The 20,291-nt window shown below is 43.3% G+C and overlaps 1 protein-coding gene and 1 long non-coding RNA gene across 2 annotated transcripts; one reads left to right on the top strand and one right to left on the bottom strand.

The window, feature by feature from the left end:
• Positions 1-4,038: 4,038 nt before the first annotated feature.
• On the top strand, positions 4,039-4,965 carry LOC123812672 (olfactory receptor 2G3-like). The gene has a single exon (XM_045829461.1). The coding sequence runs from the start codon at positions 4,039-4,041 to the stop codon at positions 4,963-4,965; it is 927 nt and encodes a 308-aa protein (XP_045685417.1).
• Positions 4,966-8,632: 3,667 nt separating this feature from the next.
• LOC123805865 lies at positions 8,633-19,780 on the bottom strand. Its single transcript, XR_006783391.1, has 3 exons — positions 19,662-19,780; positions 11,328-11,510; positions 8,633-8,883 (listed from the first exon to the last, which is right to left on the bottom strand). It is a non-coding gene; the product is annotated as an uncharacterized LOC123805865 (long non-coding RNA).
• Positions 19,781-20,291: the final 511 nt, after the last annotated feature.

Below are 20,291 nucleotides of genomic sequence, written 5' to 3'. Positions count from 1 at the left end.
CTCTCCCCTTCCCCACTGATAACCCTCCATGTGATCTCCATTTCTGTGGTTCTGTTCCTGTTCTAGTTGTTTGCTTAGTTCATTTTTTTTTTGTTTTAGGTTCAATTGTTGATAGTTGTGAGTTTGTTGTCATTTTACTGTTTGTATTTTTTATCTTCTTTTCCTTGGATAAGTCCCTTTAACATTTCATATAATAAGGGCTTGGTGATGATGAACTCCTTTAACTTGACCTTATCTGGGAAGCACTTTATCTGCCCTTTCTGAATGTTGTTTTGTTTTGTTTTGTTTTTTTAACTGAGCTTCCAGACTACTACATTTGCTTTTAGTGGATGTGGCAGATGTTCCACTAAAGATTTAAATTCTATTGTTATTTTTTAAGCTCCCTATTACTAAATCCACTTTGGAAATTTTATTTTACTTTCTAGGCAGTTATCCTTTTTAGGTTTAAACATATTGACCTAATATTGTACATAATAATATTGATCAAAATAAGTAATAACACTAAACATAAACTAACTCTTTTAAAAACATGAGGGGTTGCTTTGTGCCACTTATCTATTTTCAATGCAACAATATTTCCATGAAACTAAAGGCAAAATAATCCAAATGAGCTGCAAATTTGAAAAATGAGACACGTGCTCAGCCACAGCTCTGCAGGAGTTTGTGATTGCACAGAGGAGCAGGTCTGCAGTCAAACGATTACAACCAGGAGTGAGAGCACAGAAAGTTCCAGAAGGCAGGAACACTTGGGGTGGTGTGTCCCTGAGCAAGTAAGTGAAGAGTGTCTGTGATGAGGAGGCCCAGGGAGGTCTTGTGGGAAAGTGACATTGGAGCTCAGCCTTGTAGATGTGTGTGCACACACGTGCACACACGTGTTCCTAGAATTCCTGATGGTCTCTTCTCAATTTATACCCCTCTAGGAGAGGGAGACCATCCCCATGGTCTTCCAACATGGTTTTTGTCTAAAAGTTGGTGTCGTTTGAGGTTATGTTTGCTGATCAACTTCAGCGTTGTAGTTAAGCTTAATTTGCATATTAATTTGTTTGGATTTTAATGATTTTGGCAAACCTAGTTCCATAGTTTAATAATCAATGATATGTACCTACACGAGCCTTCTAGTGAGACCATTTACATTTCAATCTTTATTCAGAGTGATTGGGGAGAGAGCAGTTGGGAGAACATCAGGAAAAGATGAATTTTCAGCAGAGGTTTGAAAAATGTTAGTGCTTCTCAACGTAGTTGGTGCCCCATCCTACTAGTCATCTTATTTGAAAGCTGAACACTACAAATAATCTCTCAGTCAGTAATAAAAGCAGACTGACAAAATATCTTGCCCCCTGGGCCTTCTTTCCCTAAGTAGGTTCTGCCTAACTGCACACTAGTGAACACAAGTGTTAATTGCTTCCTTGGGACCCTTTGCCCCAGTGGTCCAGCCGAGTAAACACACCACGCAGTCCTCTCTGTGACTTTCTCAGCCCTCCTCATTTCAGAGAAAAAGAAGAGTCCTCTCCCTTCCGGCTCCCTGCGGTTTCTGCTCTCTGCCCTCAGGTAAATGGTGCCAGCGGCAGCGCCCACAGTAGCCCCCAGGTGCAGTGTGTGTCGATTTTGTGGCAAAGACTCTGCAGGGAGGAAGGCAATCGCTGTGCTCCTTTCTATTGAATAAATATGTAATTAAATAAAGTGTCCTGTTGTTAATCAGATTTAAGGGCAGTGGATATGATTGTTTTTCAGTATTTTTACCAGGCAGACACATATTTCTCTTATGTGGATTGACTAAATGAATTATTTACAGAACTACCAATCTATTAATCTTATGTCACAGAAGAAGTGCTAACTTGAAAAATAATTTGGAGTTGATGCAAACATGTCAAATAATTCTGTGCTCTTCCAGCATGCAAATGTGTTATTGTGTCAAAAATATTGTATAGCACACTTATATTTAGATTAAATTTCCAGAAAGTATAAACTAATTCTTTTAAAATGCTATTAAGAAAGCAAAATATAGGTGGCTTTCCTTGTGACTACACCGACATGACTGATGTTTAAAGTGGCTGACTGTCCTTCCATTCTTCTGTGTTGTAATCACGTTTAAAGAATTTGCTTGACAGTCAAAATCTGGCAGGTGGACTGTTCTGACAAAGCCCCGAGCACGGTGCCACACACCCGAGGTTCTTACCCAGGTTCAGGATGAAAGTCACTGTGGGCAAATGTCTTTCAGTGTGTGCAGCTGAGACAGTGCCTTCACTCCTGCTTCGTTCGGTGTTAACAAAACACAATATTGAGTCAAAACAATGAGGAGACATGAGTCTTTTAATCATTATTTTATTCCTAAAGTGGATTAAGAGTAGGTAAAATGTGAGGTTGGAGGGCAGGGGTGAGGTGTGTGTGCGTGTGTGCTGTTTGTGCACGAACGTGTGTATGCACCTGTGGGTTATCTGAGAAACAATGGGCGATGCTGGGACATGGGTGAGCTCAGTGGGCAGAACCCTAAGGAGAGGGCTGAGAATGAGAAAACATCTCGTCTAGGAAAGGAAAGAACTAGACCTCGGCACTCAGTTAATCAGGCAATCAGCTTGCATTTTAATAGCATTTCTGTTTTATTTGCAAGCTTTGGCTGTGAGGCCATTGGAACACATGTATTTCTCTTTTCTTCCAGTGCTTATAGTATGTGTAATAAAGCCAACCTGAAAAAGTGTAGATACTCTACATGCAAGTCTGTGTGTGATCGATCAAAATGACTAGTGAAGACAAAAAACACTAGAAGCTCACAGAGAGAGGCACATATTAAAACTTCTGAAGTTTTTATCTCAATCTGCCAAGAACTGAGGAACTTCGGAAGATTGCAGTCTGGAAAGAATCGCGATAAAGAGGCATGTTCAACATTTCAGTGAATTACTGGGATCTGAGTCTCAGTGACGTGCGGAGGCAGGGCTGCTCAGGACAGGAGAGGGGAAGGGTGATTTCAAATACGATGCTGCATTTCAGTCAAGGAGTCTGAGAGGGGAGACACACTACTGTTCAAACAGCATCACAAAGTGCTGTGTGGTGGTGGGTACCTGGACCCACTCTTAGACTCGTGAATTCATGGTGGGGTTTTAACACACACAGGTGCACATGGGCACACCAGAAAAGAGTTCCACAGTCAGAACTGAGAAAATCAACTAAAGACACAGCCGAGGGGCATGGTGTGATTAGGTGAGAAACATGAGCAGTTTGACAGAAGAAAGAAGAAAATGAGTCTGAAAAATTAGGAAATGACCCGAGTGGCAAAGAGGAGGAGGAACAAACTCAATCTAGAAGAGGCAAGAGTTCCCATAGTGCAGAAAGAACAAAATACACTTAGAATCTCATAATAGGTAGAGTTTTAAAAATAAAACATGACAACATGGTTTATTGCTCAGAGTAATGAGATGGAGCGGAAGGGAGTCAGCTCACAGGGCTTACTGTTAAGAGATTATTTCTAAGTTTTGTGAGTCCTTTTCAGTGAGACAAAAGCACAGAAGACAAATTTAGGATATTGAGTACATTTAGAAAGTGGTTAATAATAGATGGTGCGCATAAACTTATCAAGGGAGGACTGGAGCAGTGTGGGAGGAGAGAGCTTTCAGCAGCGAAGTCAGGGGTGGGGCCCCTCAGATAATACTGATACACTGGAATCATATTGTTACAGTGTCTGCTGGGCCATGACAGTGGGAGGTATTGAGAGCAGCAGGGGAAAAGAAGTTTCAACAGCAGCGGCAACTTGCAAAACAGGGAAGAAGACCTGTGCATGTTTGAAGGTAGAGGTAAAGAAGCGAAGAAATCAAATTTACAGTGTAAATACATAAAATAAGTAAAGGACCAAACTCCCGGGGAAGGCAGGGAAAGGAAGAGTGTAGGCATTCATGAGGTTCAAACTTGAAGGGACTGTTCACAGTTTGAAAAGAAAATGTGCTCTCCGAGTCCTCGAGGTGGGGACAGCGCAGATTTCTCACCCATCTCACGTATTTTCTTACTCCAGTACGTTTTTCTCTTTTAGCAGCAATGTGATGAAAAGTGATGGTCATTCCCAACATCAGCTTCTTTGATGGATTTCTTCTGCTGGGCTTCTCCAAGCAGCCGCTGCTGGAGGCGGCCCTCTTCGCCATCGTCCTGGTTTTCTACCTGCTCACCCTGCTGGGCAATGCGGCCATCATTGTTCTGGCTCGCTTGGATCCCCGGCTCCACAGCCCAATGTACCTTTTCCTCACCCACTTGTCCTTAATGGACCTCTGCTATACCACCAGCACGGCTCCTCAGCTCCTGGCTCACCTGTATAGCCCAGAGAAGACGATAACTTATGGTGGCTGTGTTGTTCAGCTCTATGTGGCCTTGGCCATGGGCTCCACTGAGTGCCTGCTCCTCGCGGTCATGGCTGTGGACCGCTACGTGGCAGTGTGCCGGCCCTTGCACTACACTGTCCTCTTGGGCCCACGCACCTGTTGGAAGCTGGTGGCCACAACCTGGCTCACTGGCCTGGCCAGCTCACTGGTGCAGACTGTGCTCACCACACGGGTCCCGCTTTGTGGAAGAAACGTCATAGATCATGTCTTCTGCGAAGTGCCGGTTCTCCTCAAACTCGCCTGTGTGGACACCACGTTCAATCGGACGGAGCTCCTGCTGGTCAGTGTGTTCTTCCTCCTGGCACCCCTCACTCTCATCCTCGGCTCCTATGGCTGCATCGCCCAGGCTGTTTGGAAGACCAGGTCTATCCAGGGCTGGCAGAAGGCCCTGAGCACCTGCTCCTCCCATCTGGCTGTGGTGTTCCTCTTCTACGGCACCGCTGCGGCCTCCTATCTGCAGCCCTCTTCTGCCACCTCTCAGGACCGGGACAAGGTCATGGCCTTGCTCTATGGCATTGTCACTCCAACCCTAAATCCTTTCATCTACACCCTGCGTAATAAAGACATGAAAGGGGCACTGAGGAAGATGATGGGGAAACTGTAAAGATGAGAAGTTTGAAGAGACGGTGGCACTGGAGGACAGGGAATTGCTAAATGGAAACAGCTGTGAGGTGCTCATAGTTCTGCAAATGTGGTAATCTATCTTTTATTTCTGAGTAGCCAAACTCTAAGTATGTCAGAATATGCCTACTTTCTGACGTTAATACATGTTATAGCTTATCCATGAGGGATAAATGGCTGAGATGTGCTAATAATCACCCATCTTCAAGCCAGCAATGACCAAACTACACAATGACCAACTCAAGCAATCCTTCTTCTTGTCATTTTTCCTATAAACAGGGCAGCAAAAATACCCATCCTGCAATGCTGAGAAGCTCTTGTGATGATGGAGTTAGACGAAGTGTGTTTTGTAGGCTGCAAGTGCAAAATATTAGCGATCCCACATACAGTTGTGGGGGTTACTTTTCATTTTAGACTGCTTATTTAGAATTATACAGTCTTCAAATTGGCAGGCACCTCAGAGGCCATCTGTCCTAGTTCACCTAATACATAAATCACAGGAAAACATTGTTGAATGATAGTCATTCAAATTTAAGCATTCCCACAAAAAGGGGATTTCTTTTTCCCCAAATTAAGCTGGCAGTTAGCCCCTCTAATAAATCGACCTTGTTGGGCTTTGGCCTTCAGAGCCACACAAAGTAGCCTCTGACAACATAATCTCCCCTTTACCTAACTACTGTGGAAGTATGGACTTGACTAATACTCACAACCTAACTAAATTAACGCGAGTGCTTTAAACTGATTCTTAGGCAACGCGATGCCAGTTCTCTTTACAATCCTGGTGTTTGTTTTCAATTCAATTAAAAAATTTAAATCTGCTTCAACAAATGGACTTTGCTGGTCAAGTTGATTTATGTGGTGGATAGAATTTGTCTTTTAAATGTCTTGCCAAAAGCCAACCTGATTTTCACATGGGCGGTTACTTTCCAGTCAGTTCCTGCAGTTGTCCTCCTGGTGTGGAGACAGAAATGGCCAGCGGTTCCCACTGCGGAGAGGGAGCAGGCGTGAGCTGCACCCCTGCTCTCGGGGGCCATGTCCTCGGCTCACGCACGGCTTCAAAGGCCACCCGTGTGCCCAGGGCCAGTCATTACTTCACCAGCCAGTGTTTCCTCCTTAGCATGGAAATCCTTCTCTTGTGTCCTTATAAAATAGACAAGAAAACAAGAAAAAACAACAGCACATAATTGTTGGCATTTCCTCCATCGGCTTGGTTGTTTCAACCAGAACGCGTGAGGCATCCTTGAAAGCTCCCCTCTCTCACCTTCCCCATCTAGTCAGTCATTAAACTCCTTGGATTAAATTCCATGGCTTTTCCTTCCAAACACTTCTCCAATCAGTTCACCATCATCTCCAGCCTAACTGAAAGGAGTGTCATGTGCTTGCAATGGGCTGTAAAACAGTTGTTGAACAACTGAGTGTATCAAATGAGTACTGATTAGAGTTCAGTAAATTGGTCAGGTAAAAACGCTGTCTTAAAAATATATACTCATATAACAATGCTACGTTTAACAGCCTCCTTGTACAATGACAATAATACATTAAGGTGATCACGCATCCTATTAATTATTTCATGATTTTGAACTGTGCATCAGCCACGTTTTTCCTGTCTCGTGGCAGGGGCCTGGCCCCTGAGAGAGCCATTAGCTCTGTCGGCGATGGGGCTCGGCCTCCTTTTCCACGGTCGTACAATGAATGTGCTCAAGTGCTTTTAAATTAACTGCGATGTTAGAGGTAGGTTTTGGTATAAAATTCCTAATAGATGTAAAAATCGCCACTTATTCCTGGTTTTCTGAAATTTTAAAAAAACCAAACACACATTATTGTTAAATTCTGCCAATTTTGCATTTACTTTGATGTATACGTAAAATGTTTTCTTTTAGGCCATTATTCTGATGCATTGTTATACTCACTACTATTATTCATCTTTGCAAAGCTGGAATAAGTATTCGATAATAGGTTTCCAAAATGTTTGCTTATATTCAATGAATGTTTCATTTATGGTTTTAAGTCAATCTTAATGTGTTCATAATTCTTCTGAACTGGTACTTTTCTAGAAATACAATCCTAATGATCAATTGATAATACCACAGGAGATTATAGTCCCTTTCTGGTGACAGTTACAAAACTGTAAACAAAGAGAGAGAGGAGCAGACTGACAGACATGCAGAGAGAGGCTCCTTACAATCGGGGGGATGCAGGCAACGAGAGAACTGGGAACATTGAGAAGGGACTTATTCCTGGAGGAAATTGCACTTCACATAAAGGATGATGAGAGGAGATTTGGTGCAAAAAAAGAGGAAATCTTTTCAGTCGTGGGCTCATAAGATGGGCTATTTCTCAGCCACAAGCAGTTTGGCAGTGTGGCAGCTCGGTGGTGCCATCAGGACTCATTTGAGGGAGGTTCTTGCCTGACAGGTGAGAGAAACCTGCATGATTGGATGAAGGGGCTGCAGTGAAGGCGCACATACTATTTTGAGTAGGAGTGTGGGCATACAGGAGTGGGGAGACACGCAGAGGTCAGCTGCAGGGGGTGGGGGAAATCACGTTCCGCTTTGATCTGGAAGAACAAGAGAAGGAAAAGCATGATCAAAGTGGGAGGTTGGGCCCCTGGCCGGCTGCCTTTCTGCTCCACAGTCTTTAGTATGAGCTCTCATTCTCGACCTTTTTGTCCTATGACCGTATAAACACACTTGCACCCTCAGGCCCCGTGTTTGAGTTACAAGCAGAAAGAAGAGCCTGAGGCAAGGAGCAAAAAGATGTTTTCTCTCAATACTTTGTCTTTTTAACTGAAAGGTACATCTTCTCAGAGACGTTGAACATTTTGTTGGCCAGAACTGGACCACCTCTAAGTTTTGAGTGACGTTGGGAAACTGTTTCATCCAGTCACATTACTTTCCCCCCAAACTGGGGCTCCACAAATTAAGGAGTAAAATAGGGGATGGATCTTGGGTAGGCACCTAGTGGGATGAGCCAGATTTGGGTAGGATTCACTTGGTAGCGAGTGGGGAGGTGTCGGGCAGGGGTGAAATGTGCTCAAAGCTGGAAGCTCAGGAACAGAATGTTTGATCCCAACTGGAATTAACTCAGTACCTGTGGAGTCACCAAGGGGAGCCTGCAAAGGAACACGGGGGTCATGTGTGTAGTGGCTTTTAATTTCTGGGAACAGAGGTGAAGAAGTAGAGATATTGACAGACATGTCATACACAACGTTGTCTGTGGCATAGGAAATGGGGTTCCCACTATTTGTGGGTGCAACATTTCTGCAAGAGATAGTACAGATAGTTTTGAAAAGTTTCAAGCCATTTTGCAAAATCATCTGTATGAGAGACTTCATGAAGTGCTATGTAATTGTAAAAATGCAAACAACAGTAGTGTCCAACAATAGGGTATTTGTGTGACAAGTTATGGTGTATACCATGTTTTATAATTGAACACTATTCAAGTATTGATAAAACACACAAAAATACACACCACAAGAGGAAAGTATTGGTCATATACTAGTGAATGAAAATACAGATGAGAAAATATACACATTAGAAGCCTACTATGTACATTTTTTGTATGTATCAGTGTAGGTAAAACCACTGCAGACATTTTCATGCAAAAATTTCCTAGATAATTTTTAGTGTAAGATGTATGCATGGGCAAGCAGACACATGCAAGTATATGACATTTGTGGTGTTTTCAACGTTTTTAAAAGATATTTGCTTATCTGTCTTTTTCACAAAATAAGACAAGGGCTAATCAAGATTTTTAATCCAGGAAAAAATTACAGCAGTAAAGAAATGTTTACTTCTAGGCCCTTGGAGGCCCCCCGGCACCGGCGTTCCGGGTCTGTGTGTCATGTTCTTCTTGCCTTCCTTCTTTTCTTTGGTCCCACAGAATCGTCTTCTCCTGGCCTCTGAGTGAGGAGAAAATACAATTTCACTATGATGTTGTGTCCATGGGCTATGAATTCCTGTGGCTTTATAACATCTAAAATATCCTAGAACTTCAAATTAAGAAAGGAATTTACAGTGTGGTCTGAGGTGGTGATACTCTTGGTGTCCCTGCCCCTTGGGGAACATTAAAAAGAGGGACCTCCAGCTCAAGCCCTTCCTCAAGGGAGTGCACACCGTGAGGGCAGGAAATGAAGGAGGAGCAAAGCACCCCTCACTAGGGAGATTTCACAGACATCAGACATGGCCAGGTCTCCAAGAACCTCAAATGCAGAGCCGGCAGTCAGAGGCTGTGGGAAATGATGTTTTGAAATGATGAGGAACACTGAGTAAAGACAGGAAATGTGAGAAAATATATGGTACTCGCCAGAAAGTCCAAACGGTGCTTTTGTCAGTGAAATAGGCTTGGCTGTTAGAAAGTCATTGATTGGGTTAAATAGTGGGTCACAGCACTGAAGAGACCAGTAAGGTAGATCTGAGCTCAGCAGGAGAGGCAGAGAGAGAAATGGCTGCGAGAGAGGGTGGGAGATAAAGAGCACTGGGTGACAGATAAATGCGTCCACAGTGCACAGACTTTAACTAAGGTGTGTGTGGCCCTGGGTGGAGAAATCTAATTTATTCGTGCAGTGCTGCAGTTGGGCCCCTCTCTCCTGGCGTGCATCTGTGTACGTTTTCAGAGTATTCCCCTGGCTTTGGAATCACTGCATTGTGGGAATGTGTATCTCAGCTGTTAGTGGTTATTGCCAAACTGTTTTCACACGAAAACAATTGATTCTAAATCACTACTGTGTAGAGTTTCTGTTACTCTTCTTTCAAATTGTCAACAATCTGATGTTTGTGACACGGCATCTCCTCATTGTTTTAATTGGCATTTCCCAGATTATTTCTGAGGCTGAGCGACTTCTCCTATAGTTATTAGAATTTAAGATTTCCTGTTCTATTCTTAATAGCCTTTGCACTTATTTCTACTGATTGGCTTTTGTTTTGTTATTGATTTAAATGTGCTTTTTATAGGTTCTGGATACAAATCCTTAATTAGTGTTTTAAGGGTTGCATTGAAAATATAATTTATCATGATGAATTTTATTGTTTGGAAAATTTTAATTTAGTGGATTTACCACTGTTTATATGATTGTTGTTTTCCTACCTTGAAATAATAAGGGTATTATCTTTATAAACATATAAAGGTGTTTGGAGTGCTACTCAAGGAGAGACAGATGACTGACAGATAAATGGATAGATGCATGCACATGAACAGACCCACATACTCATATGTGTCATTTTTATTTACAAGCCTTAAGTAAATAAGTAAAAACACTTGGATTGTGACAAAACTTTGTTATGAAATAAACTTGCTGAATCTCTATACCTTTCTGTATGTTTTATTGATCAACTGTGCTTTTCACTTAACTTCTTTGTTCTGTTTGTGGTGGTGTATAGTACAGAGCACACTGGAAGCGAGAACAGAATTAAGAAGACCAGGTAGGGTTAGGGTTAGCAATGTACAGACTCAGGATGCAGTGAGGACCTTCAGCAAGCAGAACCTGTCAGTGCTTGGGTATGGACTTACCATCCCTAAGACTTAACACCACTCATTCCTCTTAGCCTATGCCACCTCCCCCAAGTGGGTTGGCAGTGTGCTGGCCATGTCACTGTGGACACACAATGTGGGGAGCCAGTCTCTGCCAATGCAGCTTCTTCAGGGAAGGGCCCACCCGTGCTCACTGCATGGACTTATGTGGGAGTGAGAGTTCTGAGAGCAGCATCTGAGGGAGCAGTTAAGAGACATTGGCATCATTAAAAGGACTTTTATTTACTATTTTGAAGCTAATATTCTGTCTTCCACTGTGATTGTTATCTCTGTGTCTGGAACTTCTCCACTGAAATGATTCATTCACCCGTTGCACAAAATGATATTGGCACAACCAAACAAAATGGAGGTTCACCTGCTGCAACAAAAGCCAAGTTCATGAGGCAGGTGATGGTGCAAAAGGAAAGAGATTTTATTTAGGTGCCATGCAACCTGGGATAATACTGGACTCCCCTCTCAAAGACCATCTCATCTCCTGATCAAGCCTGAGGTTGTTGTAGGGATAGGGAGGGGAGGACTTTTTTTGCTATCCAATTATCTTTCTAACTTTTGATGTACTGGGGCCCTGTCCATTCATATTTCTAGTTTTTGGTGTGCTCAGGCCCAGCCCATTCATATTTCTAGCTTTCCACCATGCAGTGTAAGAACCTTGCCCTGTTGCCATCTTGGCCAAGGCACAGAGTCCCCGGTGCTCCTGTGGACTATCTACACAACTCCCCCTGCTCAAACTCTGGACCCTTGTAATCTTAAAAGGGGAAATGTATGAAGGTTTCATCTTCTGTAGTTACTTCCTGCTATCGAGGGACATAGTCTTACCTATCTCCGGGTCTGGAGATTCTTACTATGTAACAAAGGAAGGAAGGGGGTTCAGATCCAGAAGGAAGCCCACAGGTGAGGAAGAAGTGTCTTCAGAGAGCAGCATAGGTGGTGTGTAGAGGATGGTCCCACTGAACAAGCGAAGCTGGTAGTGGTGTTGTAGATGGGCTTATACGGTGAGACCTGTGCAGACGAACAAACAGGTGTTTACTGGGGGGTATGCCTAGTGGTGCAGGAGATTGTAGAAGATCAGAAAACAGGAGAAACTAAAGGATCCCCATGACCTAACCCTGAGAGAGGCTTTGAGTGGCCCACCTGATAGCAGAATAAATTTGCCGAGGAATCCACTGTCTGGGAAAAGCAGAATAAATTAAAAAGTAACACTGTCACTTAGCATTGGGAGGTGCTGTCCCTTTCTGAAAGAGGAATTTCAAATCTCCTTCAGGAGTGCAGGTGCAGATTTCCCTTGCGGTATCAACAGCAGCAGCCAGATCCAATCTTCCTCAGGCGGTACCTGCTTTATCCACGTGTGCTGGATCCAAGCACACGTGGATAAAGCTGGATCCAAGGCTTGATTCCTGTGAGTGTTAGGGAAGAGCGCATTGTCAGCAGGATGTCATAGGGACCAGTCCATTGCTCAGCTCACTGCTGGTCAGGACCTTGAGTCCTCCAGGTCTTTACTAAGACTCGGTCTCCTGGCTAGAACAGATATAAGGGCTCATCAGATGGGTAGATAAACAAACTTGTGTAAAATTGTATTTGCCCTAGATGTTATACATATTATTTGCTTTTTGATTCATGTTCTAAATATAAACAGGGTGTCCCTAAAACAGAAATTTGAAAGGGTCTTCTATAAACAAGTTCAAATGGGCTTAATTTAAGTTCACTTCAGGGAGCTATCCTAGTCCAGAGCTAGGCAATAGGAAGGTCTGGGTCCCATTTCAGATGCGCTCCTGGCACACTTTCGACAGGGTCTTCCTTTGTTGTGTGGTTAATTTCCTAAGTCTTCCCAGTAGATGGAGGTCTCCAAGATGCATGTAGTCTCCACTGATTCTGTAGTGCCCCTCCTGTCTTCTGGGAGATTTCTGAAATGAATGATGGTCCATTGTTGCTATGAATGCTGTAAGGAAGTCCAAACCTAGGGGTTATTTCTTTGAGTAGACGTTTTGCTACCTCAGTTGCCTTCTCAGTTCTGGTCAGATATGCCTCTACCTATCCAAAAAATGCATCTACAGAAACTAATAAAAATTTAATGTTTCCTATGGTTTTAGGCATCTGTGTATAGTCAGCTTGCTAGTCCTCAAATGGGTATATCCCTTTATATTGTACTCCCTTTCCTGTTGCTGCACATTGTTTTAGGATTGTTTGGGGTTGTGTATCTGATAGGCTTGGATAATCTGAATGGTCCTTTGTAAATGGGGGTCCTTTGTAAATGGTCCTTCCAATGTGGCCCAATGAGGGCCACTAAAACATCCCTTCCATACTGGGGCCCTGCTGTGTAGGTGTTTGAGGATGGGATACACTAGAGCCTTGGGGAGTAAGATCATACCATGGGTGTTGATCTTCCACATAGAATTAGGGTTGGTGTTAGAGAACCCCATTCATGGGCCATTCCTCATTTCATTATGCATAATGGGGTTTAAATTATGACAGCTCCAGTTGGGAAATCAAAGCCCCAAGGAGTGGTGGCCCTTGGGCAGCTTGTCTTGCTGCTTTATCAGCAGTTTGGTTTCCCTGGTTCACTTGGAAACTGTTCTTATGTCCTGGGCAGTGCATTATGGAAATCTGGCTTGGTAGATTCACTGCCTCTAGCAATTGTAAAATCTCTTTTTCATGTTCAATGTCCTGATTCCCCAAAGTTAAGAGCCCTCTTTCCTTCCATATTGCCCCATGGGCATGGACTGCCAGGAAGGCATACTTAGAGTCAGTATAGATGTTGACATTCTTCCCCGAGGACAATTCTAAAGCTCCGGTGAGGGCTGTCAGTCTGGCCTTTTGTGCTGAGCTTCCTATGGTGAAGGGCTGCATTTCTGTGACCTTGTCTCTGGTGATTGCCTCATACCAGCTCATCGCTGACCATCCTCCATGAAGCTGCTCCTTCTGTACACCACACCCAGTCAGGTTCTGTCTGCAGCTAGTCCAACAGACACAGTCTGCTGGAATAAAATTGGCCAGTGATTTCCAAGTAATCATGCTGGAGGTCCGGGCTTCTCTCTGAGTCCAGGAGTAGTGTGGCTGGGTTTAAGGTGGTGGTGATTTGTAAGGTAACATTTAGGTTGTCCGATAAAATAGCTTGATATTTCCCCGTGCTCCCTGACATCAGCCAGTACCCTCCCTGCTACAATTTTTCAGTGAGGATTTCCATCCTCTCTAGTTTTCGTTTTGAGTCTCAGGCAGTCCTTTCTCCAAGGGCCTCCTCTTTGCATAGGCACATTGACTGGTGCCCAGTGGGTCTTTCCTCCTTCCCTTCAAGTCCTGCCTCTCCTTTTGGTTTACCTGCACTGTTTCTGAGAAAACCGGGTCCTGCTTCAATTTCCTTGTTTCCTGGGCACGGTAAACTTTAAAGGCTATGTCTGCCACCTGGGAGATTCATTCCCACCACCCTAAGTGTTGGAGCTTCCTTCTGATATTTGGGGCACTTTGCCTAATAAAAGTCATATCTACCATCTGGACGTTTTCTGGTGCTTGGGTCAGCATCAGTGTGCTTTCAATAGGTCTGATAGATCCTTTCTAAAAATTTAGAATGGTCTTTGTTTGGTTTCTGTTTAACAGACTGTATTATATACAGGCTCTTTAACTTGGGCATCCCCTTCCTAATAAGCACCTTTTTTAATGTTCTAGGGAGCCTATGTCCTGACCATTCAGGCCTCACATGGGTTCTGTCAAGGGAGTTGCACTGGTTGTGTCGGAGGTCCTGCTGGGATTCTCCTGATGGGGGCAACAAGCCACTTCATCAGCCTCATTTATAATGAGCTGCCTTTCATCTGCTCTTAGCAGGATGTTAAGGAGAGCCAGTACATTAGCATTATGATTCCAAAATTATTTTATGTATAATTTGGGATAGAGCAAGCAACATGCATTCACTTTATAAGAAATTAACATTTTCACTGCTGGAGAAAATGGATGCAAATATAAAATTTTAAAGGTAAAAAAGTTGCATTGTTAATTTATTTGTTATCTAACAATTATTTAATGTTAACATCAGTATTAACTCACAACCAAATTGTGTGTGTGTGTTTGTGTGTGTGTGTTTGTATCTGGATATCTCTCTGGTCTATCCACTAAAAGGGCTAAGAACAACAATATCGCAGTAACATAAACACACCTAAAGGCAGATAAGAGATCTTGGTTTCTATAAACTAAATGAAATCAGGTTCCTTGATGAAAGGGCTGATTCCAGGCGTGGGGAAGAGAAAGCATGAGGTGAGGCTAGGACCGTCTGCTGTTCCACGCAGCCAGAAAGCTCGGAGATAAAAGGGTCCATGTGCAAAGGTCATAGCAGTCCTCTAAGGGGATTTTCACTGTCTCAGATTTGGGATAATTAGAAATTATGTACCCATAATAATACTTGAAAGAGCAAGAGGGAAGGGAGAAACTAAGGAAAATCTCTTTTCTATAAAAGAATATCAGGAAATAGAAGAGTGATAAAATCAGAAAATCATCACTTTGTAGACCTCCATGGAAAAATCAATTCAGGCAAAAATATTCAATGAATGCTCCTGTCCTCTGTTGAAAGGCTTCTGAGAATCAGGAATCGCTAGCATCCCACCAATGACTCAGTGAGAAAACAGGAAGAAAGGCACTTTTGCAGTGGAGAGGTCTGGTAGCAAGCACCTCAGTCCTGTGAGAACTGATTTTTGTGTCTTTGATGTGATATAATGCAAAGAATGTATATCACTTATGGAATATTTCTATCAAAAGTATGACCTGAATTATCACAAGGCAAAAAAACAGACTAATTACACCTAGAAGCAGGACATTCTACCAGTCACCTGGCCTGGACTCTTCATAAAGACTCAATGTCAATGAAACAAACACAAATCAAAGGAGAGGCTGCTGTTTTAGATTCAAAAAACTAAAAAATGAAACAGTGAGTGGAAGAATGCTTAACTAAGCCTCAGTTAAAATAAAAGACCGTGAAAGCCATTTGGGACAGTAGGGAATTTGAAATGGACTGTGAGATGATATCATTGAATTATGAATTTCTAAGGTGCAAAAAAGGATGTCTATTCAGGAAGGTGATATTATATGCACACAGAGCAGTTAGTCATCAAGTGTCATGATGTCTGCCACATATTTTCAAAGGGTTCAGGGAAAAAGCATATGCGTACCTTCGAAATGAAAATGAGGGTCTAACCTGTATCACAAGATTACAGGGCAGAGGAAAGGGAATGATAGACGTGAAGGGCTTCGCACCTGGCTGGCCAGGTGAACCCTCCAGAACAAATGTCACTCGGTGAGCACTTCCTGGAGGTGGGCCTTAGGAGCCAAAAGGCAGAGACATCTAGCTGGCCTTGTACCCCAGTCCCAGAATGAGGGTCTACCGTGCAGGAAAGCACAGAGTGACTGAAAGATATCGACCCCCTATAAGAGCAGCCTTTCTCTCCTTCAGTTGGAGAAAACTTGGAATGGAACGAAGGTCACAGTCACTGGTTGCATCCTGGACTCTAGAAAGGATTCTAACTAGAAATCTCATTATAACCAAAGTAAAGGAATACTGTCTTGTGGTATTTAAGGGATACCAGCAAACATTTTATTTTCACTCAGAGGCTCCTTAATTTTCATTTGCAGGGTCATTTTACTCAGACATTTTTTAAATGAAATATTCACCTTATTGTGACTGGCCCACCAGTCCCAGGCTGGTGATCCCTTGGATGTGCCCGGAGCCAGAGCTGCCTCCTCTCCCGGGCAGTCAGGGTCCTCACGGGCTGCAGTGAAGCTAGCTCCCCGGGGAGGCTGAGCCCAGCCGGCCCAGTGTGGCCCTGTACATGCGAAGCATCTTGAAACCAGGGACTGTAAAGACACTATAAGAGCTCAGGACAATAAAAGGCAGGAGGGCTCACAGATCAGTCCTGGTCTCCCGAGACCCCTGCTGGACAATCCTGTCAGCTCGGATGGTAACAGACGCAAGAGAGAGAAGAGGGGAGAGAAAACCTGGGGGATGTAAAGGGTCCCTTTACCCAAACAAACCCAATTTCCACAAAGGAGGTTATTTTTTAAAAAAAGGTTCTAAGCAACTTATGGGACACTAACCCATATCTACAAAACTGCAATCAATTTTTAAATATGTTTTATCAAACAACTATTCAGCACAAAAGTTTTAGGCAACTTAACCTGCAATGCAAATAAATTCAGGAAGATAATTTATGCTAATTTTGAGCACAACAAGTTTGGAATTCTTTAATAATCATGTACAAGCTTCTTGACATTCTAGCTCCACCCTCTTTCGAGTTTCCTCTCTGACCGTTCTCCGACTAGTGCTCTTTGTCGTGCTGGGCAGTCAGCGAACTGCCTTCTGCTGGTCCATGATGAGATATGTAAAGAAATGGAAATTGAGAAATTAGAGGCATTTATATCAATAGGGGACTCAAGAGTTGGAAAATTTTACTTTAAGGTAAATAGTTATTAGCCTAGTAAGTAATGCATATGTTAAAGTTGCTGTTTCAGAAACTACAGATGAGGCCCACCCTGGCTCCAGGGAGAGACAGCTGACCTCCTGGGGCACTGCTACAGACCACTGCCTGGGGACAAGTGGAGGCATCCGGGCCATTGTGTTCCAGGGAGAGACAGAAGACCACCCACCCCTGGGAATAGCTAACTGCCCAGGGTGGAATGCTGCAGTCTTCTTTCACAGAATTCTCCCTGAATTTCAAAACCCCTCACCACACCTTGTTTATTCCCTGCTATAAAAATGTTGGCTTGGAAAGAAAACGTAAGATGTCCATTAGGGTGTGAACACCATCTTCTCAGATTGCCGGCCATCAGAATAAAATGCCCATAAAGATTCAATCCCTGTCTCTGCTTAACGAGCTTGGTACGTGACAGGCAGCCTGAACGCCATCGTCTTTTCCGGTTTCAATATCACATGATCATTTTTCTAGTAATTCACTATTATTGGATTTTGTAAAAAGTGTTGGTCCCAGCATTTAAAAGTTTAAGAAAACAAAACAAACAAACACACTCCACCACAGGTGTTAGGGTTTTTAAAGCGAAGCGCCAAGTGCACACTCTGCCCGCCCCCCACCCCAGCCAGGACCCCAGCCTCACCCTCACTGACTCCTCTGTTGCTCTGAACATGCTGTTCCCTCTGCCAGGGCTGCTCTGCCGTAACACATCCCCCTACAACAGCGATTTTTAAAACATGCAATGCCCTACTATTTAGTCAGGGGCACTGACCTCTTTTCCCTTAAGATTGTCAAATTAAAAAATAACAGCCATCCAGTGTGAATGAATCAAAATTATACCTATTTTTTGTCAGATCGGCAAAAATGTTTCCGGTATGCCACAGAATTTTAGTAATTAGTTTTTGTGTGCTGTGAAGATGAAAGTTGAAAATCATCCTATTATATTAAACTTGGACCTGTCTCAATCAGCTTTCTGACTGCTGTTCTAGATTGCAAAATTCAACTCATTTATTCAATCACAAAATGTTTACGAAGGCTTACTCTAACTTCTATATAAATTTATATATCCCTCTCATATGGCTACGTACATCTGGCGGTCAAATGTCATTTCAGATGATAATCTGCTGGATCGTTCGGATGCTAAACCTGAGTTTTTCATGTTGAAGGTTAGCATCAAAGTACAAGGACTAAAAGACTCTGCACCTTCCAGAAATGTTATACCAATCGCTGCTAGCGTTAGCAACATTTGTGTGGGATACATTTCTCTTGCATCAGACTGCAACCTCTAACTCAGACCCACCATGCAGATGGAGCAGGTCTGTCCGAACCTGGGGGGACACAAGTGCTTGCCACCAGAGATGGAAAATTCACAGGGAAACTCGCCACACAACAGACCAAAAGAGCACAGCCAACAGCAGGGAGTCCGGCTGAGAGGGCTTTAGGGAAGACAGTGGGGTCAGGAAGGGGAAAGGGCTGCGTTCAGCCTCAGCACATACTGATGGTTAGGGCCAAAGTCCATCAGCATTTCAATAAAAGACTGGTAAGCGCTCTACCTAAGTTTTGGTTATTTACATGGTTTTGTTTTTAACTGAGACAACATTAGGCCCATATCCAAGCCAAAGCCCATAGTATTTATTCTCTCCCAAGCCAAAGAAAAAAACCGCAGTGTCCCACACAGCTTGAATCCCCATATTCTCAAATAAACCCAGTTCCAAAGACATGCAATTCTACTGAACACACAGATAAGCCTAGAAATGGGCGCGTCCTTCCTGCAGGAGCTGTACTGCACGGACCGCAGGTGACGGAGGGACACCACGCCCTCTCTTCTTTGTAGCAATTCTTGGTGCTAGCTTAAGGGAACATGTTCAAATAATACAGCCTCTCCACTCACCAACTTCATTTGTAATCACAGCCTCCTCACCCTCAGTGACCACTCCCCTCCTCCGACCTCCTCTGGGGTGGGAGGCATGGTGTGGGAGGAGAGACATGTTCGCACACGTAATGCACACACATGCAATACACATGTAGATATTTGCAAAGGTAGGCTCTCTGCAAGGACTAGGAAAGGAAAGCAGGATGTGACCCTCTGGAGTTTACTGGGGAAGCTGCATTCATTTTTACCTCTTGTAGGGAATTCTCAGTTCATAATTCCTGCAATTTTTAAAACAAATGTAATAATAGTTACCATTGTTGTAACATAGTATGCACCGTAAAGATGCTTTTTCATTTTCTCCTTGCAAAAATCTTATGAAGTAGATACAATTAACTACCCCATATCACAGGTGAAGAAACTGGACTGGAGTCCGAGTAGAACTGCCCCTTCTAAGCAGAAGCGGGACTCCTAGGTCAGTATTTAACACTTGGGCTTTTCTCTTTTGCCAAAGCCCGCAGGTCCCCACCATGTAGATGGGACACATGTTGTTCTGGCTGCCAGCTTGTTTCAGAGACGGATCAGACGCCTGGGGAATGGACGGGTATATCCACAATGAACAGCATTTTGTTTTCCCCTCTCTTACCCCAGGGCACTTAACCAAGACAAAAAGCCACAATAAACATCCCTTTTTCAATGAATTCTATAAGGTGCAGCTCTATTCCGAACCCTTAGCCCCCATCTGACCATAGAGTGACTATGTCAAAGGGTGAGAATCATTTAGCGTGTGGCTGACAGGCTTTTTCAGTGATGCTTTCTAGAACAAAAAACAAAACCTACCATCACTCACAGGATTGCCACGTCATTTGGGGGATCTCCCATCGTTCTGTTCTGTGAAGGGCCCGGTGGCGCGGTGTTCCCGATGGGACTTCACGGCTCCCGATGCCGACCTGGCTCAGGGGCGTGTGTCTTGATCTGTGTTTTCCGTGTCAGGTCCATTGCAAAGTGTAGGCCCCACACATTGGAAAAAGTAAAATAAAACAGAACAAAACCAGGAAATTATGGATTTTAGTTGACTATTGGTTTATGTATTTTTTCTTAAGTATACAGTGTACTGTTTAAAGTGTATTGTTGAGAGTTACTTTATACAGGTTGATCACTCTTTTAGAGAAAAGAACAAACTCAGTTTTTGAGTTTTTTAAAGGAATGTAAAATAATGAAGGATGTATAATTGATGCAAAATAAACTTACTCTTTAGTCCCACTGGTGTCTGATTTTTCCGTCTAGGCAAGTTGTGTTTTTGAGGTGTCCATGAACGATGTTATGGTGTAAAACACTCCACATCCATGTGTTCCCATTTGCACTGTGTGTTGATTCATGGGTACCATTTTTATAAGACAAGAAAAAAGTACCATAAAATATCTGCCTTCTTGCCATGACCAGTGTGCCTCAGTTGGTAGAGAATCATCT

This window comes from Phyllostomus hastatus, unplaced genomic scaffold (genome assembly GCF_019186645.2).
Source record: "Phyllostomus hastatus isolate PE091 unplaced genomic scaffold, TTU_PhHast_1.1 phas_contig_150, whole genome shotgun sequence".
In the NCBI taxonomy this organism is placed as follows: domain Eukaryota; kingdom Metazoa; phylum Chordata; class Mammalia; order Chiroptera; family Phyllostomidae; genus Phyllostomus; species Phyllostomus hastatus.
Note: the sequence above shows the minus strand (reverse complement) of the source record. Positions and strands in the feature narration are given on the sequence as shown.